At 41.0% G+C, this 27,980-nt stretch overlaps 2 protein-coding genes across 5 annotated transcripts in view; both read right to left on the reverse strand.

The window, feature by feature from the left end:
- The window catches only part of dicer1 (dicer 1, ribonuclease type III), a 63,065-nt gene extending 39,621 nt beyond the window's left edge, over positions 1–23,444 (reverse strand). For 3 of the 4 annotated variants that reach the window (XR_014535196.1, XM_083551007.1, XM_083551008.1), the window contains exons 1-25: positions 23,277–23,437; positions 16,475–16,577; positions 16,108–16,280; positions 15,754–15,907; positions 13,787–13,911; positions 13,149–13,283; positions 12,787–12,947; positions 12,399–12,567; positions 11,423–11,895; positions 11,086–11,218; positions 10,763–11,005; positions 10,526–10,680; positions 8,846–8,978; positions 8,334–8,409; positions 8,108–8,247; positions 7,817–7,996; positions 7,463–7,676; positions 6,781–6,934; positions 6,431–6,613; positions 6,212–6,317; positions 5,496–5,671; positions 4,391–5,141; positions 3,946–4,098; positions 2,042–2,834; positions 1,462–1,730 (exon numbers count right to left, since the gene is read on the reverse strand). Coding sequence is in view for 3 of the 4 variants with exons in the window: in XM_083551007.1 (XP_083407133.1) it covers positions 1,462–1,730; positions 2,042–2,834; positions 3,946–4,098; positions 4,391–5,141; positions 5,496–5,671; positions 6,212–6,317; positions 6,431–6,613; positions 6,781–6,934; positions 7,463–7,676; positions 7,817–7,996; positions 8,108–8,247; positions 8,334–8,409; positions 8,846–8,978; positions 10,526–10,680; positions 10,763–11,005; positions 11,086–11,218; positions 11,423–11,895; positions 12,399–12,567; positions 12,787–12,947; positions 13,149–13,283; positions 13,787–13,911; positions 15,754–15,907; positions 16,108–16,221 (5,190 nt within the window). In the remaining variant the exon portion in view is untranslated. Of the gene's footprint in view, positions 1–1,461; positions 1,731–2,041; positions 2,835–3,945; positions 4,099–4,390; positions 5,142–5,495; positions 5,672–6,211; positions 6,318–6,430; positions 6,614–6,780; positions 6,935–7,462; positions 7,677–7,816; positions 7,997–8,107; positions 8,248–8,333; positions 8,410–8,845; positions 8,979–10,525; positions 10,681–10,762; positions 11,006–11,085; positions 11,219–11,422; positions 11,896–12,398; positions 12,568–12,786; positions 12,948–13,148; positions 13,284–13,786; positions 13,912–15,753; positions 15,908–16,107; positions 16,281–16,474; positions 16,593–23,276 lie in introns of all 4 variants that reach the window. The other variant, XM_083551009.1, reaches the window with a different exon arrangement.
- Positions 23,445–24,829: 1,385 nt separating this feature from the next.
- Positions 24,830–27,980, reverse strand: part of clmna (calmin a) — a 32,209-nt gene continuing 29,058 nt past the window's right edge. Inside the window, exon 13 of the mRNA XM_083551027.1 lies at positions 24,830–27,725. Coding sequence (XP_083407153.1) covers positions 27,545–27,725 — 181 coding nt within the window. The 3' untranslated portion in view covers positions 24,830–27,544. The remainder of the gene's footprint in view (positions 27,726–27,980) is intronic.

Below are 27,980 nucleotides of genomic sequence, written 5' to 3' on the forward strand. Positions count from 1 at the left end.
CTGCATACACATATGGCAGACTCATTTTAAATAATTGAACACAACAAATAGATAGATAACGTTATATGTGTAGTGAATAGCTCGAATAAAGTTTTTTTTTTTTCTTCCTTTACTTTAACACACACACACACACACACCCCATCACCCATCCCCCAACCCCCATAAATAAGCACTCATGTTCAGAATTGGTCATACATCACGAGCCAAAACACGGTCTGTCCTCAATTACATTTAACATCGGACTTAACAAAGAGCCCTGTCTGTTGTGCTCCAGAGACGATGCTACTCTGCTATGTAATTAAGTGCAACATTAGTTATTTTAATAAATTTTACTTCTCCTCGTACGGTATCCAATGCTGTCCCCGAGGCATGAAATGGTTTCCAGTGAAGCAAGTCTACGCTCAGTGCCAAAATAACCATTTCGAAACAAATTCAATCCAACTGCATTTTGTCCCGAAAAAAAACAAAAAAACGGAGAACAGATTCATACCGGCAACGCTGGCATGACATTTATTAGGTCAATCAGAGGAATATATTTATCGATAACTGCTGCTGGGGGAAGCCCTCGAGTAGTACATATAGTTAAGAAACAATTAAGACAAAAGCACTTTATATGAGAACAAGCTGCATTGGTTATACTGAACTGGCTCCTTTAGAGTGATGTTTTTGAGTGATGTGAAATGCAAAAAAAAAAATTTTTATAAATTAGCAACAACAAAATCATTTATAGAGGTCAATCAATCCAGATGGCTCGGTTGGATCATACTTGCCGATAACCGGGAAATCGACAGATCGTTTTTGTAATTTCAACGCTCTGTCCTTTGTGGAAAAAAAAATGTAAAGATGGCCATCTAAAACCGACCAACTAATTTTTATTTTTTATCCAGTATTTATTTTAAAAATGAACACGACACAAAACACCATTTTTAATAGTAATAAACTTTACATTTATTTTTGTAATCGTTTCAATGCTCTGGCCTTTGTGAAGACGTATGCGATTTGACTGTTTGGATTTATGCACGATAGTAACGCCTTTAAAATATTGGTTGTTTATTTCAACATTTACTAACATTTAAAAATGATTTTTTTATTTTTTATTGTATCTGTTAACTGTAGTAATCGCACTATGAACAAACATGAACGAGGTCCAGCGCGCAGTCGCACGTCTCAAAACAAACGGCACGTGGCGTCAGCGATTCGCCTCTAGAGGCTGTTCTCATTTTGTATAATGACCGTCTAACTTCTAAGCCGCTCCAGTGCAGGCGCAACCCGGAAAAACTATCTTTAGCTGACCAGCAATCGAGCTAAAATTTATGAATTTACAATAGATTTGTTCTATTTATTTCTGTAAAGCTTCTTTGGGACATTGGTGAAAAGTGCTATACAAATAGAACTAATAAAGACTACATTTGCGCGCGCGCGCGCACACACACACACACACACACACACAAAGCTACTGACCTCAGAGTCCATTCCTTGCATTTCGTTCTTTTCCAGCTGAAATTGCACAAAATCATCAATGACGTGGAACAGCTCGGGCGACACGGCTTTGAAGTACTTGTGGTAGTCGTATTTCACCGCGAGCGACGCAAAGATGGTGTTGTTGACGAGCGCAGAGCGCAGGTCGGTCAGGACGCCGGGGGAGTGCTGGCGCGGGTCTTCGTAAAGGTGCTTGGTTATGAGGTAGTCTAGTATCGCATCACCGAGGAACTCCAGCCGCTGGTAGCAATCTGCAAATCACACGGAGGAGAGACGTGGGAATAAATTGCTGCGCAAAGCTGGGAGAAAGAGTACAACCTGACGAACGCAACTATTACAGTGTTGTTAAAAAAAAAAATATATATATATATATATATATATATATATATATTAATTAGGGACATATCTTTCTAATGTGTCTAAGAAGCAAGTTAAGCTTGGAAGCCCATTGATAAAGCATCATACAACCTGCACCGCAATCACAACACACGCCATTTGTACGAAAGACAAAAACCTGAATAACAATGTTAATCTGAATATTCTAAATTTTTGTCACACTCGCCTGTGATGGTGTTATAGTGATAGGAGGCGTGCGTGAAGGCCTGCAGGAGATAGGCCTTGTTTTTGAACACGTAGTTGATTTTCTTTTCGAAGTTCTCAAAGCCCGAGATCAAGTGGTTGAGAGTGCGCTGGGCGTCCGGGTGCTCGAACATGCAGCGCGCTGGGATTTGCAGCCAACCGTACTCGTCTTCCCCGTCACCGCCATCTGTATTCCACTTGATCCTCTTCTTCACAGGCAGCACCTTGAGGCCGAGCGAGCAGAGGAACATCTGGGCGGCTCGCTCTCCACAGCTGGTCAGGTAGCAGCCGAGCAGGGCCTCCACGCAGTCGGCGATGCTCTTGTCTGCGATGCACTGCTCGGTGTGCAGGTCGTACGAGATGCACTGTTTGGCCGTTTGGGCGCCGCAGTTCTCCTCAGCCGGGTTCCAGAAACCCACGACAAATTCGTCCTCTTCGGCCGCTTTGCTCGGGTCCAGGTAACACATGGCGTCCCAGGAGCTGTAGTCGAAGTCGTCGTGGTTGCCGTCCGAGGGGAACATGGCCTTCTTGGGCGCTTTCCAGTCGCAGCTGGGTTCTGACGGAAACACGCCGAGGGGGAACTTCTTCCCGAAGGCGCCAGAGCCGATCAGCATGGTGTCGATGAACCTGATGTGCTCGTGGTAGTACTCCAAGTCGTCCTCAACGTTCACCTCGTCCTTGGGCTCCTTCCACATCAGGTCCTCGTCGTCGTCCACGTCGTCCTCGTCGTCAAAGTCGTCCTTGGCAGCCTTTCCGTTGGCAAGGTCTTCTTTCGCCTAGAAAGGATTCACGGAAAAACAAAAAACAGGGATTAAAAATATGTGGCGGAAAGACGTCGAATGGAATATCCCTTTCAACAGGCCAACGACACCGAAAACCTGCACTCAACAACAACTTTCACAGAGAGGGATTTGCAATGATTACAGTTAGAGTTCTGGTTTTTAAAAATAAAGTGCTGCGTTAAATAAACCCCGGAGGCTTTTAAACGTACGGTCCGAGCCTGGACGTCCCGCTCGATGAGTCATCGGGCTCGAACGCGATTCAATAGCTGACACGCATCCTGAATATCATCTTTACGGCATTAGTACGCCATAAAGTCGACCATGTGGGAAAGATTCTGATGAATATTCATTAAAACGTTAACAGCCCTGACATCCAATATTGTAATAATACGGAGAGTTGACGCTGAGAATGAGTCAGCTTCAGGCAAAGCCGGCATAATCTTAGCCGACACATGCACAGCCGAAACCACACGGAGCGACCCAAAACACACAAGCCAACTCTCGAACGCCCACTCAAAAGCGTGGGTGAATGTTTGACATTTTCCAACTGATTTCTGACGAATGCGTTTTTCTTCTCCCCCCTTTTTTTTTCAGGCATGCTGATTAATAACACATGTTCAAAACTCGACTATAACATGTAACGCATGCTTGAAAACGAACTGCTTCATCAGGATTTGATCAAGTTCATTTAAAACGTAAATAAATCAGTTCTTAATTCCAGATCGTCTCGTTTTATCCGGCTACATTAAGTACTTATGCGGAAATTTATTGACCGCTCGTGCGGCAGACCGCCAGGCGTCTTTAACTGGCTCTAATAAAGACGCGTGTTAAACTGTGTGTTAAACGTCTCACTAAGACCGCCTGATCTACAACACAGAGGAAGAAATAAAACTTGGTCCTTGAAGAGCGCCAGAAAGGATTAATGCACCCCCTGGTGGCAACCGGAGGAACTTCTACTCTCTAAATAAAGCCAAGATGTTCTTAATAGCCCTGAGCGGACCCATGAAACCAGCTGGGTAATTGCGCATGAAGATGCATGTTGATATGGAGTTAAGCGAAGCTTGCAGCACAAAATAAACACCGGCGGGAGCTGTGGGAGACCGACCTCATCCGAGTCCCACTTCTCAGTGGTGCTCTTGTCCTGGTTCACTACGTAGCCTGGGGGAAGCCAGTTGACTGGGGGATCGAAGATGGACACTACCATCCGACTGGGCAGACCTTTCTTCTTCCCGAGGCGGTACAGGTTACAATTACTGACCTAAAAAAAACAAGGGAAATGACTATTTATAAAATGTTTTTTCCTTCTTAAATAAATGCATAATTTCAAAATAAACTGTTCATAAAGAAAGCGTATAATAACATCTATATCATGGAGCAGCTGTTTAACACTAATCTCCATCTTAAGTTTAAATAAATAGAGGCACTGTGGCCAGAATTTGACTTGTTCCTGAACCAGACATCCCATTCCTTTTAAAAGATTGAATGAAAAAAACAGTTCGGGGTACAGAGTACTTTTTGGGGGTACTCCAAATTCTCAGGAGGTAACCTACCTTCTTGCTCCTCATGTACGAGAGCCGTCCCTCATGGGCATCGGGATAAGTGCAGAACAAGTAGGTGGTGATGGCGTGTTTGAGGAACGAGTCGCCCAGCATCTCCAAACGCTCCAGATTAAACCCATCGCTGGCGTTGGAGAGAGTCAGGGCCTGCAGGATGAGCCCTGGGTTGGGGCCCAGAGTTTTCACACAGTCCCCGGGTAACGCTACGGCCTCAAACTGTGCCGACGACGACGCTGTAGAAGGTGCTTCGGTGCTGGTTGGCGTTCCACAAGCGAGCCAACGCTCTGAGGTAGGTTTCTTCACGCGTCCATCGGGGAAATCGGATTTCCCACCTGGGTTACATTCATGGCCGTCCTGGGGCTCGTCGCTCGGAACTGAGGTAGTGGTTTGTGGCGATACGTCACTCGCTAGTTGGCAGTTTAGGCAATTGCTGAGGTTCCTGGAGCGCTCGCATGTGCTCCCGGGTTCTTCCGATAGCTGGGCTCTGTGGGCGCACATCTCTGGCGCTACATCCGGTACGTTACAGTTCTCCTGCGAGACGGCACGCTCTATGGGCTCGGATGAGACTGTGCTGAGGTCTTCCTGGGCAGTGACATCTGGGACTGCTGAGCTCACGGCGATTTTACAGTGATCGTCATCGCCATCGTCCTCGTCGTCGTCGTTATCCTCTGTGCAGGTGCTGGGGCAGGAAATGAAGGACTTGCTGTCGATGGATTTCTTCCATCCAAAGTCTAGATTCGAATATCTGCATGGACATAAATCGACTTAAGGATCAAAAATCCAGGCTTTTGTTCATCCGAAACCAAGCTACTTTTAGGTCATCAATATAATTTATTTGTCTAAAAGACGGCTGACTGGCGTTTCCCAGCACGTGCAAACAAGTAGAAAGATTTCGTTAATGAGTGTTTTTTTTTTTTTATAGCTGTTTGGCACATGAAAACATCTACAAACAATCAAATCTGCATAAAGAAAAGCCAGATGGACTGGATTACATCCTCTAATGTTTATGTACAATTTCAGCTCAATTTCCCTACACAAATATACACACTTTGTTAACGATTTGTGTAGAACGTGCACCATCGGAGGTGTGGACACTGACCTAAAGCCGGGTGGCAGGCTCTGAACACCCACTCCGGCATCGATGGCCGTCTGAGCCCGAAGTTCCTCGGCTGTCAGGAGGCAGTGCAGCCGGTAGAGGATGCTGGGTAGGCACACGGCTTTTCTCCACAGAGAAGCGGGGATTGGATGAATGGCACACAGTTCAGGAACTAAAATCTGAAGAGATTATAAGTCATTATAATCAATATAAATTAATAATCATGAATAAGGTTGCAATACTCCAGGAATTTTCAAGACTGAAAACTTTGCATGGGAATTAATGGGACTATATAGGAACAAAATGGAAATGTACTAAATTGCAGGTTATGAAAGGGAACTGAAATGTCCTGCACATCAGAAATTGTCCATCTTGGAGAGTATTCACATAAATTACAAATATTACATAAGCCATTTTTGAAAGCTATTTTGCAACAAAATCAAGTCAAAAATATTGTTTTTAAAATCTGTATTAGTTAGCATGCATGCAGCTAAAATGTTTACATGTGTGTGGATAACACAGCTTATATAAATACTCACATTTCTAATTAATTGCCATAAATTTCAATTCCCCCTAGATCAAGGTCCCAATAGAAAATTTCTGGAATTTCAACGGAAAATTTCCACCCCTTTGCAACCCTAATCATGAACAGTATTCGTCTGTATAATTAAGCAGGAAAAACCAGAGCTCTCGAGGCCTAACCCTGTTCGCTTAAATACCTGTTTGTTCTGCAGGCTCTCCCACTTGGCCTTCCTCTTCTCTGCACTGCTCAGAGGGAGCGCCTTGCCTTTCTGATTCAGGTGCCGAGGAGTTAAAAGATTCAGTCTGTAAAAAAAACCAAAAACAAATACATGCACTCTAACTCCTGAATTCCTTAACGCAATAAGCAATAAGAATCACTGAATTGTAGAACCGACGTTCTGGGAAAAATATCGCACCTGGAGGATGTGTGGTCGACGTCTAATAGCGGCTGGTTAACGTTAGACAGGTCCAGGTTGTACTTGGTTTTGTAGTACTCGGCGAACGTCTCGTACTCGGGCGAAGGGAATTTACTGAGAGGCGTGAGGTCCGTGTATACGTCGGCTACGTAGAAGCGATGTGGCTGGTCGAAATTACGGTACCTGAGAAAGATTTAAATAAACAAATTATTTTTAAAATACATATACAGTGAGATTTTATATATAGGATCAGTGGTGGAGGAAGTATACAGACCATGTTATCAATCACGTTTAGTTCATTACTAGATAGAATCACTGAATTGTAGAACTACGTCATCTTTTTTGCCTACCTTGGAATGATGACAGCATCCTGGTAGTCCTCCAGTCTGAAAATAAATGGGTTCTGCTTTGTGTACTGAGTATTCGGAATGCCGATTCGCGCTTCGGATTTTTCAATATCCTCCATGAAATTGAAGTCCATATCCAATGCGCTGGAATCCGCGACTGGAAAAAGGGGAAAAGAGTTAAGAGAAAAAAAAGAAAAAAAAAGCCATATAGTAATTATATGCTTCGTTCAGTCCATTTAACTACAAAAGGGGGACGCTGCGTTTCCCCACGGGCCGTTATTACTGACGCACCACCCGCTAATCTCTGGACCGCAGTAAACTAAACACAGTAGACTGCACAGAATAAAAAATGAAGGAATGGAGAGGACACAGCGAGGGGCGAGATGATGATTCAGGCCAAAGAAAACGACAAAGTTTGGGATCATTTAAATCTAAAACAAAGAAAAAAACAACTATACAGTGCGTTTTCATTTTCTTTATTTGCATTTTGATATAATATGGCAAATTTTCTCTTGTATATTTAAGAAAGTACTTCTCACTGGAATAATAGGTAGAATACTCGATTACTAAAATAATAATAAAAGAATAAATAATAACCCCCCCCCCCAAATCCTTTTAGGTTCACATTCCTAGGAAGGGGAAGAAAAAAAGGGAGAAATAAAAAATGGAAAGGAAGTGCACTCACCCACGTTGAGAGGTAGAACGCAGTAGGCCGAGTCAGCCTCGGTGGGCCTGAACTCCAGTGCAGGTTTCTCGAGGCGGAGGATGTGAGAGAAGATGTACTGGTGCAGGCGAGTGATGAGCTCCAGCTGCGACGAGCTCAGGCTGAAGCCTGACTTCAGCAGCTCAATGGAGATGGTCACTTCCCCGGAACGGGTATACACAGGAAAATGAGGAATCTGGAATGTTAAGGAAAAAGTAAGACATTTTAATAAGAAGTACAAGTTTCTAACATTATAGATACAACATCATAGTACATCTATTTAAATCCACAACGTCTAAAACCATAAGGAGGACAGATTTGAATAAACGGACGTACATGAGGTATTGGTTTAGCTGTGAGAATGCCGAAGCATCTGGTGGTGTCCTCAGGGGGGTACAGCTTTCTCCGCCGGAAGTTGAGCTCATCTGGAAGGGGTGTGGTCAGAACCATCCCAATCACGTACAGGTAGTAGGACTGCTCTGGCACAGGGTAACTGCCTCGCAGGCATTCTGGGATCTTGGGCCACAAAAAAAAAAAACACGTTCAAAAGCAGCAGCAGTTTGTGAAATAGAGAAGTAGAAAAAAAAAATTCTGATGACCTTCAACAAAACATTCTGGTGCACTCACAGCTTTTGGGTAGCACTGCCTCCTCTTAGTGGAGCCTGGCCTTCCTGGGACGCTGGTTTCCTCTTCATCGTGCAAGTCCAGCTCTTCTTCATATTTCACCGTCTCCTTTCCCACCGGCATTAAATGATCATCCAGCTCGCCTGAAGCCAAGCAAAAAGGAAGTGAAAGACAGGATTAGTGTACGAATCTTCTCACTTGCCAGCTTGCAGGAAGAAAAAAGAATTACCTATTTTGTGAAGTTTCTCACAGCACACGAGAGCGACGGCTTTCTCGGCGAGCCTCGCGCAGGGCATCGGGGGTCCCTGCGACAACAACAGATTCATCGTGAGCGCAAAAATTTTATTTGGAGCAAAGTCAAATCTTAAAGAGTGTCTGTGGTTTCCAAAAAAAATAAAAATTACAAAATAAAAAAAATAAGGATTTGGAGCTTTCGTAGCCGGTTCACACAGCCGCCAGGGCAGCTCCGAGCTGATGACCACCCAAGAAATATTTTAACTATCCGTCAATGTCTTGAATTACATTGTACCAAATATTCAAGTTGTTTCAGATGAAAAATCTTAAATATAATACTCGGCACGAGGAGCTCATTATTGGCAGAGTGTAACAAAAAACAGAGCTACATAAAATGTTCCATGATGTTCCTGATTGCTTAATGCGAAGTCGATTACTCTTGTTGCATCCGTATTCGTTTAAACCTAAAAAAATAAAAAATTAAATAAATAAATACAGCACACTTACAGTAATGGGCTCTCTGAGGGGAGAGTTGATTGGCAGAAAGAGTGTGGACTGATACACTCCTGTTTTCAGCTCTGCAGTCTTACACTTGGGTGCCAGGTGAGTGAAAGGGTCACTGGGAAGTCTTGCGCAATATCTGCATGACAATAAACCCCATTCCGGGTTGAACGTGTATCAGAAAGTTGTTCTGAATCTGTTGCTACAAGTAATCAGATGATCGCTGTATAGATTATACTGTATTTATACATATATGTCATTCTTGTGTATGTATTAACGGTGTAAAGGTACTCATATTCGAATCGAGCCGTTTCGCTACAGGGCTTTCGGGATCGTGTCCGAACGCGGCAAAGGTTTTTTTTTCCATTATTATTATTATTATTATTAAACAAAACACAACAATGGCAGAAGTATAAAAAAATTATACATAAATAATCAATCAGTAAAATAAATAGTTAGCGCAGTGTCACTGTAGCTACTCACTCCGTACCGGAAATACGATTTGTAGTGCGCCGTAAAACTTGCTTTGCACATGTGCGAAATTGCAATAACGTAGATATCTTTAAAAAATGTTATATTAAATGTAAAAAAAACACACACAAACACACACACACACACACACACAAATACACATCTGTATTACTCAAACAAATGTCAACTGTTTAAATTTTCCCATTTATTTTATCAATTTAAATTGTGCCAATTTAATCAATTTATCAATCTAATCAATATAATTTATTCCAATAATATATATATATATATATATATATATATATATATATATATATATATATATATATATTCCATAAAATTTTTATATATAATTTCTTTATTTAACCAAGAAGGCATTTTATTAAAAAAAAAAAAAAAATGTAAACTGCGGATGTTCACAATTGTTAATGATAATAGAAAACTGCCGTTATTAATAAATATAAATATATATATATTTTTTTAACTGTACCAAAATTGAACCGAACCTTAAAAAAATCAAGTTAAATACCGAACCGAGAATTTTGAGTACCGTCACACACACACACACACACACACACACACACACACACACACACACACACACACACACACACACACACCCCTTCTATGTAATACTGTGCAAGAAATTTTTAATATAATTTATACTTAAAACACATTAGGTAATTGCATGTCATTATATACTATTTAAATTATACTATATGTAAGTGAATATTTAAAATAAAAAACAAAATAGAAAAAAAAAGTAGGGGGAGTGGTGGCTCCAGCGGTTAAGGCCGCTGGGTTGCCGATCGGGAGGTCTGGGGTTCAATCCCCGGTATCACCAAGCTGCCACTCTTGGGCCCTTGAGCAAGGCCCTTAACCCTCTATGCTCCGGGGGTCCCTTACGAGAGAAATATCAAGGTCCGTGACGTCGGAGTGACGTGGGGCTGCCTTCCCGTGGGCTCACCACCTGCAGGAGGGACCGTATGGGACGGTGCTGTGAGGATTGGGCAGCAGTCGAAGGCGGGGGCCTGCTTAGACTGCTGCCCCCGCGACCCGAATACGGATAAGCGGGAGAAAATGAATGAATGAATGAAAAAAAAAGCCCATTCCATCAACCTTTACCAAAGTACATGCTACATGAGCATCGATTCATCTACAGCAATTTACAAAAACATGTGTATTGTGCAAGCGCTTGTGACCGATCACACTGACCGGTTAACATGGCCGATCGCCGTGTTGACGGTGACCCTGGGGCCTCCGTCGTCAGACCGTAACGAATACGGAGGGAGGATGTTGTCATCATCCAGTGTGGACTCCACCTCATACTCTTTACACTCCGCCGACTTGGAACACTTGTTCCTGAGAATCTAAAGCCCAAACCAAACAACGTTAACGGAACGCCTTTAAGGGAACCTCGTGCGTGCACAAACGTGTGTAGTCGAATCTGACCTTCTCAATAGCCTTGTATGTCTTGAGGTCCTCCTCGAAGGCTTTTGTGCGTTCGCTGTCAGCCAGCATGATGTAATTGGAGACTGGAGCACGCGCCCGGCCTTTGGATTGCACGTAGGACCGGTACTCTGTGGGCAAGTCGAACCTGACTACCAGATTGCACTTTGGGATATCCACGCCTTCCTCGACGATACTGGTGGCGATCAGCAAGTTGGTCTCGTGCGCCCGGAATTTTCTCAAAACCTGAAGGAAGGTGGGAGGGAGGTGGTGTTGACGAGGACAAAACCGTGAACGTAATGCAAAAAAATAAAGGTTTTACTCACTTCCTCTTGCTTTCTGAACTCCACCTCCATCTGCTTGTTGCGTAGCTGGTTCTTGCCAATGCTGTGGCCGGTGATGAAGTTGCTGCTGATGTAGGCCAGCTCTGGATCTTGCTTCCCTGCTTCCTTTATAAGCCTGTGTTTCATATAAGGAAATGTAGGATAACACATGACATCACTGGTATCAATTATGGCACATATTACAGCAGACGTGTCCCCGTTTGGATTTTAATTCCTTGTCAGTTATCGGTGATTAAGAGTTCTTTAAACCAACATTTAAAAGCATTCAGGTATCCTACAAAAATGGTCAAATTAAATCAGACACCCATCCAACACAAACCTATTTAAAACCACGGCCGTGTACCGCCTTTCCACAAAGATGATGCCGCAGAGGATGTTGGTAAAGGGCGAGGGAAAGTTGGCCTCTGGCTTTTCCTTCACCTCGACCTCCTCGTCCTCGTCATCATCCTCCGAGTCGCTCCACGAGACGTAGTTGTCTTGGTTGCGGTTGTTGTACCACTCGACGCTCTCGAACTGCTGCCTCTCGAACGGTTTATATTCGTGCAGGATCTCCAACAGCTTGATCACTTTGGGGGTGACGAACTTAAGGTCGAGCGACGCCGGGGAGAAGTGCTCCTCGCAGAGAGCGTGCAGTTTCCTCAGGATGGTGTCGGCAAAGAGCAGGAACTTGCGGTTCAGCGCTGCCTGCTCGTGCTTAATGTACTTCTGCAGCTCACGGACCATGATGCCGGCGGCTTTGTCCGCGCACCAGGGGCCGAGCACGGTCAGGACGGCCCTACAGTCAGTCAGAACCTACAGGCGCAAAACAAGTCATGGGGATGAGGATTCACTGCCTCAATATTTTTTTTATCTATTTATTTATTAGGGGAAGTGGTAGTTCAGTGGTTAAGACATAAAAAAAATAGAGATAAAATAAATAATGAAATAAAGAGTTACGAAAGGGTCGAACATTTTTAGGAAATTTCCATGGGAAATTCATCTGGGGAATTTGGGAACTTAAACTTAACAGGAAATAGTATCTAAACTATTATATACAAATGTAAATACAAATGTTTTGTTCGGTCATTGTTTATTTATAGATATTTAATGCCATGCCACCTGTTTCCATGGCAAGATCAAGATGGGTATGATGAACTACATTTAAATTCCCTGTTATAAGATAATCTGCACTTCTGTAAATTCCCAATTTATTCATATAAATTCCTGTGGAAAGTTTCTAGTCTTGAAAATTCCTGGAATTTTGCCTCCCTTAAAAATAAAACCAAAGAACAAGTGATTCAGGATGAGAATTAAACCTGTTTGGAGATGAAGGTGGGGTCTCGATCATCCCTGTGTGTCGATAAGTTGTAGTCGTTGAGGAAATGGAGTGCGTCGTCCAGCTCGTTCAGGAGCCTCTCGGACAGGCCGCTGTTGTCCTGATAAGGGCCGCAGTCCAGCACCACTTCTTGAGGCTGGGTAGCATACCTGGGTGATCAATAAAAAGGCAAAAATTACAATATTTATAGAGTAGCTCTGAAAACTCCTCTGCGCCTAAAGGTCTCATTGTAGATCACAGCACTGAGTTTCATTTGGAGCATAAGTGTATTGTTATGACTTCTTTACACACTGAAACAACTTGGCTGGCTGTTTTTCATACGACATTATATAAATCATGATCATATGACTGACTGTGAATAACCGCACCTGTCCAGCACGACAAGATCTGTGGCAGTTTCGGCGTTGCACCTGAGGATCTTCTCCAGGTTCTGGATCTTCTCCTCCAGGTCAGAGGGGTCACATTTGCCATTCAGAATGGAAGCGGTCAGACCAAGAATGCGTGGGGAGCCTGGACTGTCCTCACATTTCTACACACCAGGCAGGAAAACATTACACCCAAGTGAAGACAGTATCGTATAATACACACATTCAGTGTCACGTTTAATATTCACACTGCAGACGATGACTCCAGACTGCCATTATTTTTAACCACATCTCCAGAACAGAATGACACCCTCGTCCGTTTCTCGGTGAACTGAGGGCGGACGTGAATCTCAGGTTAATTTTACCTTCATTATTTCCTGATAGGGATGGTCCGTTATTGCGAGGTGGCACTCGTCGAAAATGACCAGGTTGATCTGCGAGAGTGGCAAGACCCCAAAGCTCAGCATGTGCAGAAAGATGTTGCAGGTCATAACGAGCACCTGCGAGATAACGAGGAAAAAAATTATCATGTTGTCCGGACCAAGATTACAGCATGGCAGACGGTGGACAGATCGGGTCTGCTTATGGTAATAAGGGAAACTCATCAATGTTTTAAAAATGGCCTGGAAACTTTTCTGGTCGGCACGATCGCCCTTGTCACAATCACGTTACTCGCGTACTTAGGAGAACCTTATTAGATAGAAGCAGCAACCTCAAACGTTCCTTAACAAACTAAAAAGACAAGACTTGGACACTGAGCTAATCAAGAGCATTTGAAGAAGAAATATGCTGTATAGTACATGTGACAAAGTAAAAAGCACCTTTCTTTCTTTTAATCTTTCTAATTTGTTGTTTGAACACATTCTCTCTGCCTCTTCTTTAATATGTAACGATCGACTGTAGCTTTAAGGTCTGAGAAAGGAATTGGCATTCTTCTACTTCCGGCATGTTCGGCAGGTAGGATTCATCGCGTCGCAACAATAAATCAAAACATTCGTCACACCTGGTTTTCCTTTATCTGTTCTTCCCAAGTGTCCTCGGTCCATGATGCCGGATTCTCTACGTATTCCCCAACCCGAAGATCCGAATGGGTTCTCACAGTGGAGGCTTGCTGAACCACGGATGAAGCTGCAACAAGAACATGTAGAGATTTGCGATGGTGCGAAAAGCAGAACACTAACATATAGTGCTTTCGGCATCAAGTCCAGTGCAATAATATTGGCACCCTTGGTAAATATGAGCAAAGAAGCTTGTGAAAGTCTTCATGTTAAACCGTTAATCAAACTAATTCAATTAAATAATACACTGCTTCCATGAATATCAACTGCAAACACAAAATATTTAAAATAAATAATACTGTATTTTCCGGACTATAAGCTGCTACTTTTTTCCCCACGCTGTGACCCCTGTGGCTTAAACAACAAAGCGGCTAATATGTGAATTTTTCCAGGGTTTTTCCCGGTTTCACAAGCTTCAAGATAAAAAACTGAACCCTGTAACATTAGACTAATAAAATTGCGGAACGGGTTCTTTATCTAATGAAACTCTTTATATTAAATCAGGTGCGCTCCCACTGATTCGGGCCGCACCACATCATAAATATGGATTATGTTCCTCTGACTTTTGACCTGCCGCTCACTCGGACTGTCAACAGGAAATGTGAATCATTCGTCACGCTGAAAACAACCGGGCATGAAAAAAAAAAAACACACTTCACCTGTGTTCTGAGCTGCACGGCATCGGGAGAAAAACTTCACCGATGGTGATTTTTGAACACACGACAAGCCAAAAGATAAACACTCGAGAGAAATCTTTGTGAAAGGAAGGAGGAAGACAGTGAACAATGACTTTTTCGGTAGGCTACTGTTTAGATACAAGCCGTGTAACAGACACTGTCTTTCATTAAAGCCTGTGTAAAGTTTATTAGTTTCAGTGTAGGCTTATAGACAGGTGCGGCTTATTTATGTTCAAAATAAAAATCTTTGTAAAATTCAGAGGGTGCGGCTTATATTTGGGTGCGTTTAATAGTCCGGAAATTACGGTAAATTAAATGATTCTATATATTGTGAATACCGGACAAGGATTTAGAGACCATTCCTCCAGACAGAAGCTTTTAGATCTTATTTTTTCAAAGCAGCTGCTGGATCTGAACATGCTTTTAGCTGTACATAGTTATATTTCTTGGTCTAACTCACAACTAAATTTTGTTTTATTTAGCAATCTTACTGTATATACATATAAAAAAGTTAAATCAATGGAAATTATATTACTCAAATTTATACAGGTGCCTAAAACTATGGTAAAGGTTTAATAAAAAGAAAAATAAGCTAAATATGCTCGAATTTTATGCATTGTTTATTTTTTAGTTGAACAATAAATAATTTTTTTCCCCAGGCTTCGCTGCTCGTATACACTGAGGGTGCCGATGTTAAAGATTTGTTTGAAACACTTTGGATCTTCGATTGCCTTTTGCTGCTCCATTTTTTTCCACGTCCTTTTTACTATTTAATCTCTGTTGCATTTACAGCTAATTAAATAATTAAATACACTTCACGAGCAAAAGTATGTGGACACCATACCATGACATTTAGCCCATAATGTGCTGTTAATCCCCTCCAAGAACCTCTTTTTAGAAGATGTTCCACTAGATGTGCTTGTGGAGATTTGTGAGAGATTCATTCAGCCACATGGGTGTTAAATTCAGGTACTGATGTAGGTGAGGTTCACATTCCAAAGGTGTTTAATAGGATTGAGGATGTCAGAGTTCTATAGCAGGAGATCTTACGCTCTGACCCATGTAAACCAAGTGTGCAAATGAAGGGAGAATGTGAATGCTACCACATCCTATACAACTGCCCTTTTAACTTTGTGCTAATAGTTTGGAGAAGAACCGCATATTGTTGGAGAAGTCAGAGGTCCCGATCATTTTGTCCATATAGTGGACGAGTGGAATACGGTGACCTCTTATACCTGTATTGACCAGGAACACGGTCCTCCTCCCATCGTCCTGGCGGATTTGGTGGGAGAGCTCTTTAATAAGAAGTACTGCGATAAACGTCTTCCCTGAGCCTGTGTTCAAGCAGACTATAGTGTTGTGTTCAAGAGCTGCTTCGAGAAGTTCAACCTGAAGAGGACGAGCAAACGGAACAAAACAGGAGACGCAGATGTACAGATTACACAGGCTAAATTCACTATTTTCACATCAGTCTGTCAGGGTTTCAGCAGGTCAAGACATTTTTTACATCTCAAGTCTCCACGGAAACCCTGTTCTGTACTCAATCTTTAGTACCTTAAATTCAAAAATAAATAAATACACCGTCTTGCCTGATATTTTCTTGGGGTGTATATGTTGTCGTGAATAGCTTCCTGCTGCCACGGCAGGCCGAAGAAAGGCCCCACGGGAGAGGAGGCAGGGGTCACCAGCTGCAGTCCTGCCATGCTGAGACTCCGATCGTCCAGTGTTTATCTCATTTTTTGTCCTGCTCTTCGAAAGCTCACTGCAAAAGATTGCACATCAATTTCTCTACATTCTCTTCAAAAGTTTATTTTTTGTTTTTTTTGGTTTTTATATATATATATATATATATATATATACATAAACACACACACACACTTTATATATATAATACAAACAGGACAATTCTTAAATTAAGCCTTCTTGAGCCTGTGTGTGTGTTGTGAGTGGACATACAGGGTGTGTGTTCGGCACAAAGCTGTGGATCCAGGCAGCACTTATTCTGAGCTTCATCGTCACCATCAGCGCTCCTCACTCATCTCGGCAACACCCGCAGAATCTACAGCGCAAAACACTGGGTGCATCAAAATCATGGAAAACTTGTTTGTTATTATTATGGAACAGTAACATGTGTGATAGAAATTTTAACAGTTTACATTTTTTAAATAATATTAAATAAAATACATGTTCGGTTATATAATATATAAAATTATACTTTATAATATTTTTTAAACAGAAAATATAATTATTCAAATTAAAGCAATTTTTATTACATTGATTAAATTGGTACAATTTAAATGTATTACATTGAAAATCAATGAATGAAAAATTTAATAAAGTTTATATTTGTTAGACCCCATTTGAGTAATACAGATGTGTATATAAGTGTCTAATTTGAAAGAGACAGATGCTGAGGACTGGGTAGTGTGGAGAAGGATGATCCGCTATCGCAACCCCTAACGGGAGCAGCCAAAAGAAGAAGTGAATGCAAGGTGAGAGTGTTTTGTGTTTTGCATTCAATATTTAATTTTCTAAAAGATTATGATCTACTTAAACTGTTTATTCTTTTACTCGTCGATATGTGGAATTGTCAGGATTTCCTTCTTTTAAGAGAAATTCTTGAAGCTGGACATAAAAACGCTGAAGGATCCATAGCGCTAGCGTTAGCCGCTAGCCACTTCCTGGTTAGAGGCTAACGCATCGTGCACGTGCAAAACAAATCGTATTTCCAGTACGGAGCGAGTAGCCACAGTACTGAATGCAAAATGCTTTAATAATCAAAAAAAAATAATAAACACACACATTAACGTCACACGGCTCAGTCACAGCTTGAGCTGATATTTTTCCAATTTTCTGGGGATAAAAAAAATCAAATCAAACAGAATATTATTATGAACATGTCTGTTGCAGGGAAAGCAAGGAATCTGCATCAGGCCTGTCAACAAGTTTTCAGCGCTCCAGTGTCGAAAGCGAGGGGCATTCACTCGGAGCGCAGCTGTAAAACATCTGGTCAGGGCCCTTCGACTCGCCTCGCAACACATTCCCTCCCGGGTTAAATCCTGCTCTCGCTCTGGGTGTTGGACTGCCGTGAATTCGGCTTGAACGCATCTGCTAGTTATGTTTTTTTTTGCTGACTTTTCCGGGTGAGGCCATGACAGGCAGCTCCTAATATCTGTGTAAATTAATATTTTAGTCCTATTAGGGAAACAGTGCTGATATTACGAGGAAACGTGCTCGAGTTCAGAAGTTTATAAATCAGACTGACTGAATAAATAAATGAATCTGAATGAGAGAAAATTAGAGGACAAATAGAGAGACATCAGAAATACAAATCAAGTAGAAATATAGAGGGGGTAGAGATAGAAGAGAGTGAGTGAGAGAGAGAGAGAGAGAGAGAGCGAGCGAGCGAGCGAGCACGAGAGAGAAAGATAACAGGAGCGAGGAAGAGAGAGGAGAAAGAATGAAGGATAGAGAGCAGAGAGGAAGAGGGAGGGAGGGAGAGAGGAAGGACAAAAACAGACATCAAAAAAAAAAAAAGGAGAGAGAAGAGGAAGTAGGGATAGAGAATAGACAGAAAAAGAGAGAAATCAAAAAATCTAAGAGAAAGGGCAAAAAAGGAGTGAGAGAAAAGAGAAGAGGAGAGATGGAAAAAGATGAGAGGCAGAAAGAGGGGGAAAAAGGAGAAAAGGATAGAGAGAAGAGCAGTAGAGAAAGGGAGAACACAAACGTCCAAAAAAAAAAGGGGGGGGGGGCAGAGACAAAAACAAATCAAAATACTTTAGAAAAAGCCAGAGAGAGAACGAAGAGAGGGAAAAAGAGGGCAGACAGACAAATAAAGATACAAAAAAAAAAAAAAAGAATAAATAGAAACAGAATATGATGGTGGAGGGAAAGAAAGAGAAAGAGTAGAAAAAAAGGAAAAGAGTGCATAGAAAGAGGAGTAGAGAGTGAGATGAGAGACGAGAGACAGACCGATCGAGTAACATCAGAAAGAGAGAGTAACGAGCGCAGAGAAGCGATTTGATCCGTCTTTCATGATCATGCGACTTTCAAAAGAAAGAAAGATGGAAAGAAGAAATGGAGCTCGGTGCCGACTGAGTCCTGGATTCCAGATGAGCAGCTTATTTGTGCAAAAAATTGCAATTTCGGATTTTTTTATTTGTGTGTCGAGGGGGGAAAACAAACCCTGGATCGTTTCAGATTAGATGCGGGTTCTGTAAGCAATTCCCGAGGCAAACGCTTTAAATATATATACGGCTTCCTCACCTCGAGCACACGAGCCAAAAGAGATGTTGACGGATTACTGGAAAAATAAAGCTGGGTGGCTTTGGTGTGGTTTGAAGCGACATGAAGAGGCGTTAAAAAAGCCGTGAATTTTCTGTCCACGTTCTCTAGTAAAGGTTGTGTACGGTTCAGACACCCTACAATCACAGGCACCACGGCTTGACGCCTAAAAGAGGGGCCAAGAATTTACTTGCCACTTGGAAAAAGAGGCAAAAAAAAAAACAAAAGCAGGCTATCATTCACAAAGTCAAAGGGCCTCCTTCTCCACAACACGCGTGTCACATGCCTTCATCAATAATTCATCCCTGCTTACATTACTGTCGCTTTAATTTGAAGGCAGCAACACATCAATTCTGGAGGAAATAACATTTGTTGAGCACATGTGGTGCACAGACGTGGGCCCACGGTTTTTTATATATATATATATACACACACACGCTGCTTTAATCTGAAAAAACTGGAGTTTGGACCTCATCACTAAAATAATCATCACCTCTACACATGCTGTTTGGGTTTCTGTCGATTGGTAGGGTTTTGTTTAGTATACATAACGGCGGGTCACGGCACCAATCGCTCTTCGGCCCTTTCCTGTTCTTTTCCGCGATTCTCATGTCGTTACTGCCTCCTTTGCTCGTATTTACCAAGGGCGCCGATATTAGTGGAGGAAACTGTATTTGTGCCTGTACTATGTTCATGTTGTCTATGAGACACAAGTAAATCAGTTTATGCATTTTCTTTTGTTTGTTGTGTCACATAACTATTGCAACATAGCGTTTTTTGTTTTTTAAGCGTGTGCTATTTTAATTATTGAAATGAACACACAAAATTTTGGGAAATTCTGGGAAATATATCACTAATTCTAACCACTAAAATCATTCCAAAATATTTACACTTTAAAAATACATTTAAATTGAAAGAAAAAAAATTATTCAAATTTGATTGACTTTATCTGCACACAGTGCCAGAGAGAAAGTAATACTTTTTTTTTTTTTTTTACAGAAAGAAACGACTCAGCATTAGTGAATTTGTTCGAAGGAGAAATCCCACATGCACTCGTCAACATGCAGCCAATATAAGCTTAAAAATGTCTAAATTAGAGAAATTAAAACTCTATATGCGGCTTGTGCATTTTATATATATATATATATATATATATATATATATATATATATATATATATATATATATATATATATATATATATATATATATATGAGCTGCTGCTATCGATTATTTTAGGAATCAAGTATTTAACCGAATATTCCTATGATTATTAGAGTAATCAGATAAGAAGCACTTTTTCTTTATTAAAGATCGATACTATAAACACAAGTAAAAATAAGTCGGCTCTCCTAAAATTAACAAGCAACTTTTTCCTTTTTAGAAAAATTAACATACTTTTTTGCTGAAATTGCGTACAAGAATATCTGTGAAAACTAAACCCATTTAGTGCATTTAATTGCCATATAACATCAAAATGTAAATACGAATATATACATAAATACATTTTAGATAAAAAAAAAAAGCACTGTATGGTGTTTGTTTAAATTTAAAATGATCCCAAACTTTGGAAACTCTCTTTCTTTCGCCTGAATCCTATGCTTGTTTCCACAATTCTGACTTTATTTCTTGTAAACATCCGTCATTGATGGTGCATCCACCAGTAACCGTGGTGTGGGCCTGAAGTTTGAAGCTGTTGGTGTATGAACGAGGCTCCTCTGGTCTTGTTACGTCTTCTCTGAAGTTGATTGACAGAGTTCTCTCCAGGGTTCAGAGGATTAGTTTGATACCACGTGAATCTATTGATTAAAGCCCATTTCATTTTCAATGTGTAAAACTTTTAGGCACTAAAGGAGGGAGTGACGCTGCCCAATTGGCTAAAACAAAAAAATAACTCTTTGCAAGAAAAAAAACTCTGAATAAGGCAAACTTTATTTAATGTGGTGGAAACGGGCTTCCATATGAATCTTCTGCTCGCCCCTCGCTGTTCCCTCTCCGTTCCCCCAGATTTCTTAATGCAGCATCATCTGTGTTAACTGTCCAGAGCGCTTCAGAGTTTAGCTGGTGGTGCGACAGTAATAACGGTCCGTGGGAAACACAATGCTCTGTGTGTAGTTAAATGGACTAAACGAAGCATCGAGGCAAAATAATTATGTAACCTAATTACTCGAGGAATTGTTACAGCCCTGAGACGCGTGCGCGTGTGTGTGTATACACAAAAAAAAATACAACACACTTTTATTAGTTTCAACATTATACGTTAATACTGAAAACATCCAAACTATGAAAGAATGCGTATGGAATTATGCGTCAAACAGCAAAAAAAAAACTAAATCTCCAAAGTATCCACTGTCTGCTTTTCTGACAGCTTTAAACACCCTTAGAATTCACGTTGAACAATCATAGTGTTTCCAGAGGTGTTGAGTGCTTGTTGGCTGATTTTTCTTCAATCTCCAGTCCAAACAATTCCAAACTATATCACCTGGATGTAGATCAGGTAGACGCAGCACTTAATCACTGTGCTTCTTGAACAAATCATTTTTACATTCTTACATAACCCAGATGTGTGTTTAGGGTCGTTGTCCTGAAGTGCAAACCAGATGGGATGGCACGTCGATGCAAAATGCTGTGGTAGCCATGCTGGTTAAGGGTGCCATCAATTATCACCAACAGTGTCACAAGCAAAGCGTCCCACACCATCACACCTCCTCCTCCACACTTTCCATCCGTATATACTCTGTACATCTAATGAAGGCATGGCGGTTAGAACCAAAATCTCATCAGACCAAAGGACCACTTGGGGTACATCTATTCATGGTGTTTCCTGGCCAACACAAGTCTCTTCCTGCTTGATTTTTCTTCGCCACAATTCGACTATGAAGGTCTGATGCAGTCTCCTCTGAGCAGTGGATGTTGAAATATGTCTGCGACTTGAATTCCGAAAAAAGCATTTATGTAAATTGTCGGTTTCTGAGGCTAGTAATTCTAATAAACATATCCTCTGCAGCAGATGTTGCTTGGTCTTCCTTTCCCAAAATAATCCTCATGAGAGCCTGTTTCATCATAGTGTTTTGGGTTCGAGAGATTTTCCAGACTGACTGACCTTTATTTCATAAAGTAATAATAAACTGTTTCTCTTGACTTAATTGCGCCTTTCTTGCCATAATATAGATTTGTACAGTAGTTGCAGTAGCACTGAAGACTTGATTCTGTACTCATCCTTTTCTTTGCATGAGACCAACTGATGGTTTACGAAGGCAAGAAACGTCCCACATGAAATGAAAACCGTTCCAGGTGACTACCTCGTGAATCTGATGAGAGAATGTCATGAGGTTGCCATACTGGCATACGCTGGCTACTTTGGACATTTTTAAAATATTAAACATTCTGGGACATTTTTGTTTACTATATAATTCCATACGTGTTCTTTTGTAGTCCTCAGTATTAATGTACAAGGGTGAAAAATAATAGACATTTAAAATAAATAAAGAAAACGACTGAAAGAGAAGGCGTGTACAAACTTACATATACTGGTACTGTGTGTGTGTGTGTGTGTGTGTGTGTGTGTGTGTGTGTGTGTGTGTGTACACTTGACACTGGAGACTCCTTCCGATTTACTCAAATCAAAGCATTTTCATTCCCTTCATCCCAATTTAACCGCTATTCTTATATACATTTCCTACTTTCCAAAAATCAATCTGGCATCTTAAAGTGAAGTGTGGATGAAATATAAAATCACACTTCAGAAACAGTGTCGATCTGAAAAGCTGCAACCTGAACTGCCCCAAGTTTAGGCCTCGATTCGACCTCGGCTCTGGCGCAGTCCCAAATAGCGCTGGATTATTCACCTAGTGTGCTACATACGGGGCACGAGGCACAGCGTTACACCCTAGAGAGTGCACTAAGGCAGGGATCCGAGCAGTTATTAGTACACAAGCCGAGAAAACAGAAACGTGTGCGTTATTCAGGAAGAGTTCATCACTAAAATATATCTGTAGAGCAATATAACCACTCACTCTGATTATATATATATATATATATATATATATATATATATATATATATATATATATATATATATATATTACATACACACACACACACACACACATACATACACACACACACCGTAGTGGTCATAAAGAGGCTAACCAAAAACGAAAACATTAGCAAATTATTATAATTCTTTTTTATTATAATTATTATGCTATATTGAAAAATAGGGCAATTTTGTATATACGTCTATTTCTGCGCATTTTATTTAAATAAATGCGATGGGGAAATTAACGGAGGTGGCTAGGCTAGGCTAGGCTAGGCTGGGCTATGATGGGCTATGCTAGGCTAGCTTAAATGTCACCGCGCGAGCGTGTGAACTAGCAGGGGACCGATATAATTTTCTACTTTTTATGTTTCATCATTAAACTCCTGCAAGAAATGGGTCGTATTGGCGATGTGTGAGTGCAGGAAGTCTTACCGGTGGTGTGTATTGTGTGGCGTTAGCGCTGTACACTGAATCACTTCACTCCTGCTCTTTACTCCATTCCCTCCTCTTACTGCTGATACGGGGACGAGCGCGCACGCACACACGCGCATGAATACGCGAGCGTGCACAAGCGAGCGGGAGCGCGCACGCAATGCAAACAGGAAATGTGAACGAATGCGTGTACGTACACACACACACAAACACACACGCTATATGTGGTTCTTTTTCTAACACACAGAGACAACGATCGATCGATCGATCGATCGATAGATAGATAGATAGATAGATAGATAGATAGATAGATAGATAGATAGATAGATAGATAGATAGATAGATAGATAGATAGATAGATGGGCCATGAATAAGATATAATTTAAGTTTGTAGATAAATTATTGCCCTTTCTGTGGAATAAAGAAATAATTTTGATGTTTCTGGTTCGGATACATGCAACAACAAAAAAAAAAGTTCAGAAAAGATGTGTTTAGGACAGACAGATAGAGAGGCAGCTCACTGTCCTTCAGCTCACTGTCCCTCAGAGTAAAACTCTGAAACTATATATATATTTTTAAATGTCTGTAAGAAAAGGTAGTCATCATGCACTTTACTTGTTGGCCACTTGGTGGCAGTATATACAAACAAAATATCATTTTCAGCATTTGCGGTAGTATTACCTTTTAAGTCCCTGGTGGTGTAGTGGTTAGGATGCAGCTCTCTCACCGCTGCGACCCGGGTTCGAATCCCGGTCAGGGAACCATCCCCAGCCACTCTCAGTGCCGGTCCCAAGCCCGGATAAATTGGGGAGGGTTGCGTTAGGAAGGGCAACCCCTAACGGGAGAAGCCGAAAGAAACACGGTTTCTCAACTTAGATTACTTTAACAGTGAAAAATGCTCAACCTTCAAATATATACAATAATATTTAGATAATATGTTGAGCCGTAAAAAACCCTTTCCTTTACGTAAATCTTTTATTTTATTTCCACCACTGCTTCTTTACATCACGTGTAGGAGTCTCTAGATATTGTATGAGAGGGTTTATGCACATATATTTTTATTTACAGCATATTTACAATAGCGAACTCATGACCTTTACAATAATATGACTGTTATGAGGTTATGAGTTTAAACATCACAGCTCCCTCCATTCATTCATCCATCCATCATCCACCTATTCATCCAAACATCCATCTATCCAACTATTAATATATCCATTCATTCATCCATCTATTCATTTAACCCATTCATCCAAATATCCACCTATTTATTCAAACATCCAAAAATCCATAGATCGATTCACCAACATTCATCCATCCAACCATCCACCCACCAATCCATCCATCCATCCATCCATCCATGGAAATCTTGGTGTATTGTAGGAACGTATACAACACATCCACTGTCATGTTTTTTTGGGAGGGTGGAGAAAATCTAAGAACTTGGCAACCCAAAAGGAAACCTACATGGACACAGAGAGAACTTGCAAAACTTGAACCAGAACAGAAACCCTGTAGGTGTTAGGCTTCAAGAAGAAAAACCCCAGAGCTGATTTTAGGAGGCATGTTATTTTATTCGCACATTACAAAAGTGATGTAGGGATTTACGAGACGATTTAACAAAACAGAAAACGTGATCCGCAACCACAGAGTCCTCGCGCAGAGGCCGTGGAAGAGGACCTTCTTGCAACTGGTTGACATGAAGACAGATTAGAAGACGAACAATATTTCAACACGATGTGCCCTTTTACTGTAACCCACCCACTCACACACACACACACACACACACACACACACACACACACACACACACAAACACACACACATAAACACACTCTGCTTGCAATTTGTACAATTCTGTGCAACAAAGTTCAATCAAAGAATTATGGATTTGATTATCTACAACTTCTCTAGGCATATAACAAAAACAAAAAAAAAGACAAATGCAATGACAGGAAGGAAATAAAAAGCACTTCCTCTTAAATGGGTTGTATAATATAATACCAGGTACATACACACCTCACTAAAAGAATCGAGAAATCTCAAAAAGTGCCAGTCACCCCCTACTGGTCAACCCGAGCAGCGCAGGCGTGAAATAGACACGGAAAATAAAGAACAAAAGCTCTGTTACTTTATAAATACTTCATCATTCAAAAGATAAAGAGGTCCGTCGTTTTATCGGACCCTACTTGGAGAAAATAAAATCGGTTTGGTGGATCATTTTTTACCTTTCGGACATTCCAGAAAGTGCAACTCCTAGAAGTGATGGATTGTGTAAAAGTGCGTTTGTTCATCTAAAACTGGATTCAGGCCGGGTTTATGAGGACCGCTCGGGATATTCACTCATCTTACATCCATAAAAATCCCCCCAGCATTTAGGCACATGACGATGATCCTGATTATAATTAGGCATAAATTATTATAATGTTTTACTAAATAAAAGCTGAAAACCCCAAACTCATCCATGAGGTTTTCATCTGGTCAAGTCAGCGCAAGTTATTTTAGGAGTAAACTCCACCCTGAAATGTAAATCTTGTGGCGGGTGCAGTAGTTTATTTAGTGATTTATTTTATTTTATCAAGAGTTTCTTTTCTCACTCGACATTTTCACATTAATGAGAACGCAGAACTCGTGAAGCCTTAAAGTCCCAGAATGCAACCGGGAGACTCGGTTTGGACTACTAGCGTGAAAGCTCGAGCTTCAGCAAACTGCTGGAACAGAGCATTAAGCTGAGAGAGATGAAAAAAGAGAAAGAGAGATGGAGAGAGATGTAGAAAGATGTAGAAAGATGAAAAGAGATAAAGTGAGCTATAAAGAGATATAGAGAGATGTGAGGAAATGTAGAGAGATGTAAAGAGATGTAGATAGATATAGAGAGCTGTAGAGAGATATAGAGCAATGCAGAGAGATATAGAGAGCTATAGAGAGCTGTAGAGAGATATGGAGAGCTGTAGAGAGATATGGAGAGCTGTAGAGAGATATGGAGAGCTGTAGAGAGATATGGAGAGCTGTAGAGAGATATGGAGAGCTGTAGAGAGATATAGAGAGCTGTAGAGAGATATGGAGAGCTGTAGAGAGATATGGAGAGCTGTAGAGAGATATAAAGAGCTGTAGAGAGATATGGAGAGCTGTAGAGAGATATGGAGAGCTGTAGAGAGATATGGAGAGCTGTAGAGAGATATGGAGAGCTGTAGAGAGATATGGAGAGCTGTAGAGAGATATAAAGAGCTGTAGAGAGATATGGAGAGCTGTAGAGAGATATGGAGAGCTGTAGAGAGATATGGAGAGCTGTAGAGAGATATGGAGAGCTGTAGAGAGATATGGAGAGCTGTAGAGAGATATAAAGAGCTGTAGAGAGATATGGAGAGCTGTAAAGAGATATAGAGAGCTGTAGAGATATAGAGAGCTATTGAGAGATATAGAAAGCTGTAGAGAGATATGGAGAGCTGTAGAGAGATATAGAGAGCTGTAGAGATATAGAGAGAGATGTAGAGAGAGATATAGAGAGCCTGAGGGCTGTAGTGTATAAACCACTAAAGCGGATCAAATCTTAATGCTCTTAAAGCTGATTAAAGAATTAGAAGTAAATTAAAATCCGAATAAACACCATTGATGATAAATATCAATATAGAAGTGGTTTAGGGTGGATTTTACTTTAAAAAGCAAAGTTAATAGACAAAATAAATCACTTAACAATCATTTAATTGCCATTACAGTGATGCTCCTTTCCATAATTCAATATAAAAATTAAAGGATTTCTTTCAAATTCATTCCAAAAATAAGTTCTTGAAGGGCCAGGCTTGATCTCAGGAGTGGAAATAATTACAAATAAAAAAAAAAGAATACATACAGCCTGAACGCATGTGGTGTATCGAATAAATCTTGGCTGGCAATGTAAAGAGAGCATACATTTTTATGAGCTTAAAAATAAAACAAGTGCACAATCGAAATGTCAAACAGCATACGCATAATTAGACCAAAACTGCAAAAATGATTATTAAGTATTCATTCATCAGTATCTTCTCATTCAAATATTGACTTGTTAAAGCATTCGCTGTAAACCTGGCAACCTGTCGGCCGACGCAAAAAAAAAATCTTAACAATAAACACACCCTTCGATTAGTCCATGCTTGTGCACAAAGATTTAAAATGTACAGATATGGCAACGTGCTGTCAGTCCTTCCAGAATGCTCATTCACCGTCTGCGTAGAAGAACGAGCACAATCCCGCCTTCGTAACGCTACTGCGTTAGTCAATCCTGCGCTAGTTCATTCGTCCAGGTTGAGCAGGAAACGGGAAATCGTCCGTATGTCCATGTGAGGCAGGACGAAGAAGCAGTAAAGGAGGAGCCACATAAGCAGCAGGAAGTCGACTTCGGAAAGCCCGTGGTGATTCGCACGCTGTGGACTGTGGGCAGGACTGCACACCTTCTTATTACACATCACACACCTGCAAAATCACACAAGACACACTTTACTTTTATACACTCAACCTGGAATAAAGTGGGCCCTTCTGTATGTCAGTCTAAATTAAGAAGGCGTGGCCTCTCTGTCACAGAATCGCATAAAAAATGTGAGGTATCAGTATTTCACTCATATTAAAGGAGGCATGGCCTCTACCTATTGCAGGCGGAATTAAGGAGGCGTGGCCTCTCCCCATGGCAGTTAGAATTAAGGAGGCACGGCCTCTCTGTATGTTAGTCTT

This window comes from Silurus aristotelis (genome assembly GCF_946808225.1).
Source record: "Silurus aristotelis genome assembly, chromosome: 9".
NCBI classification, from domain to species: domain Eukaryota; kingdom Metazoa; phylum Chordata; class Actinopteri; order Siluriformes; family Siluridae; genus Silurus; species Silurus aristotelis.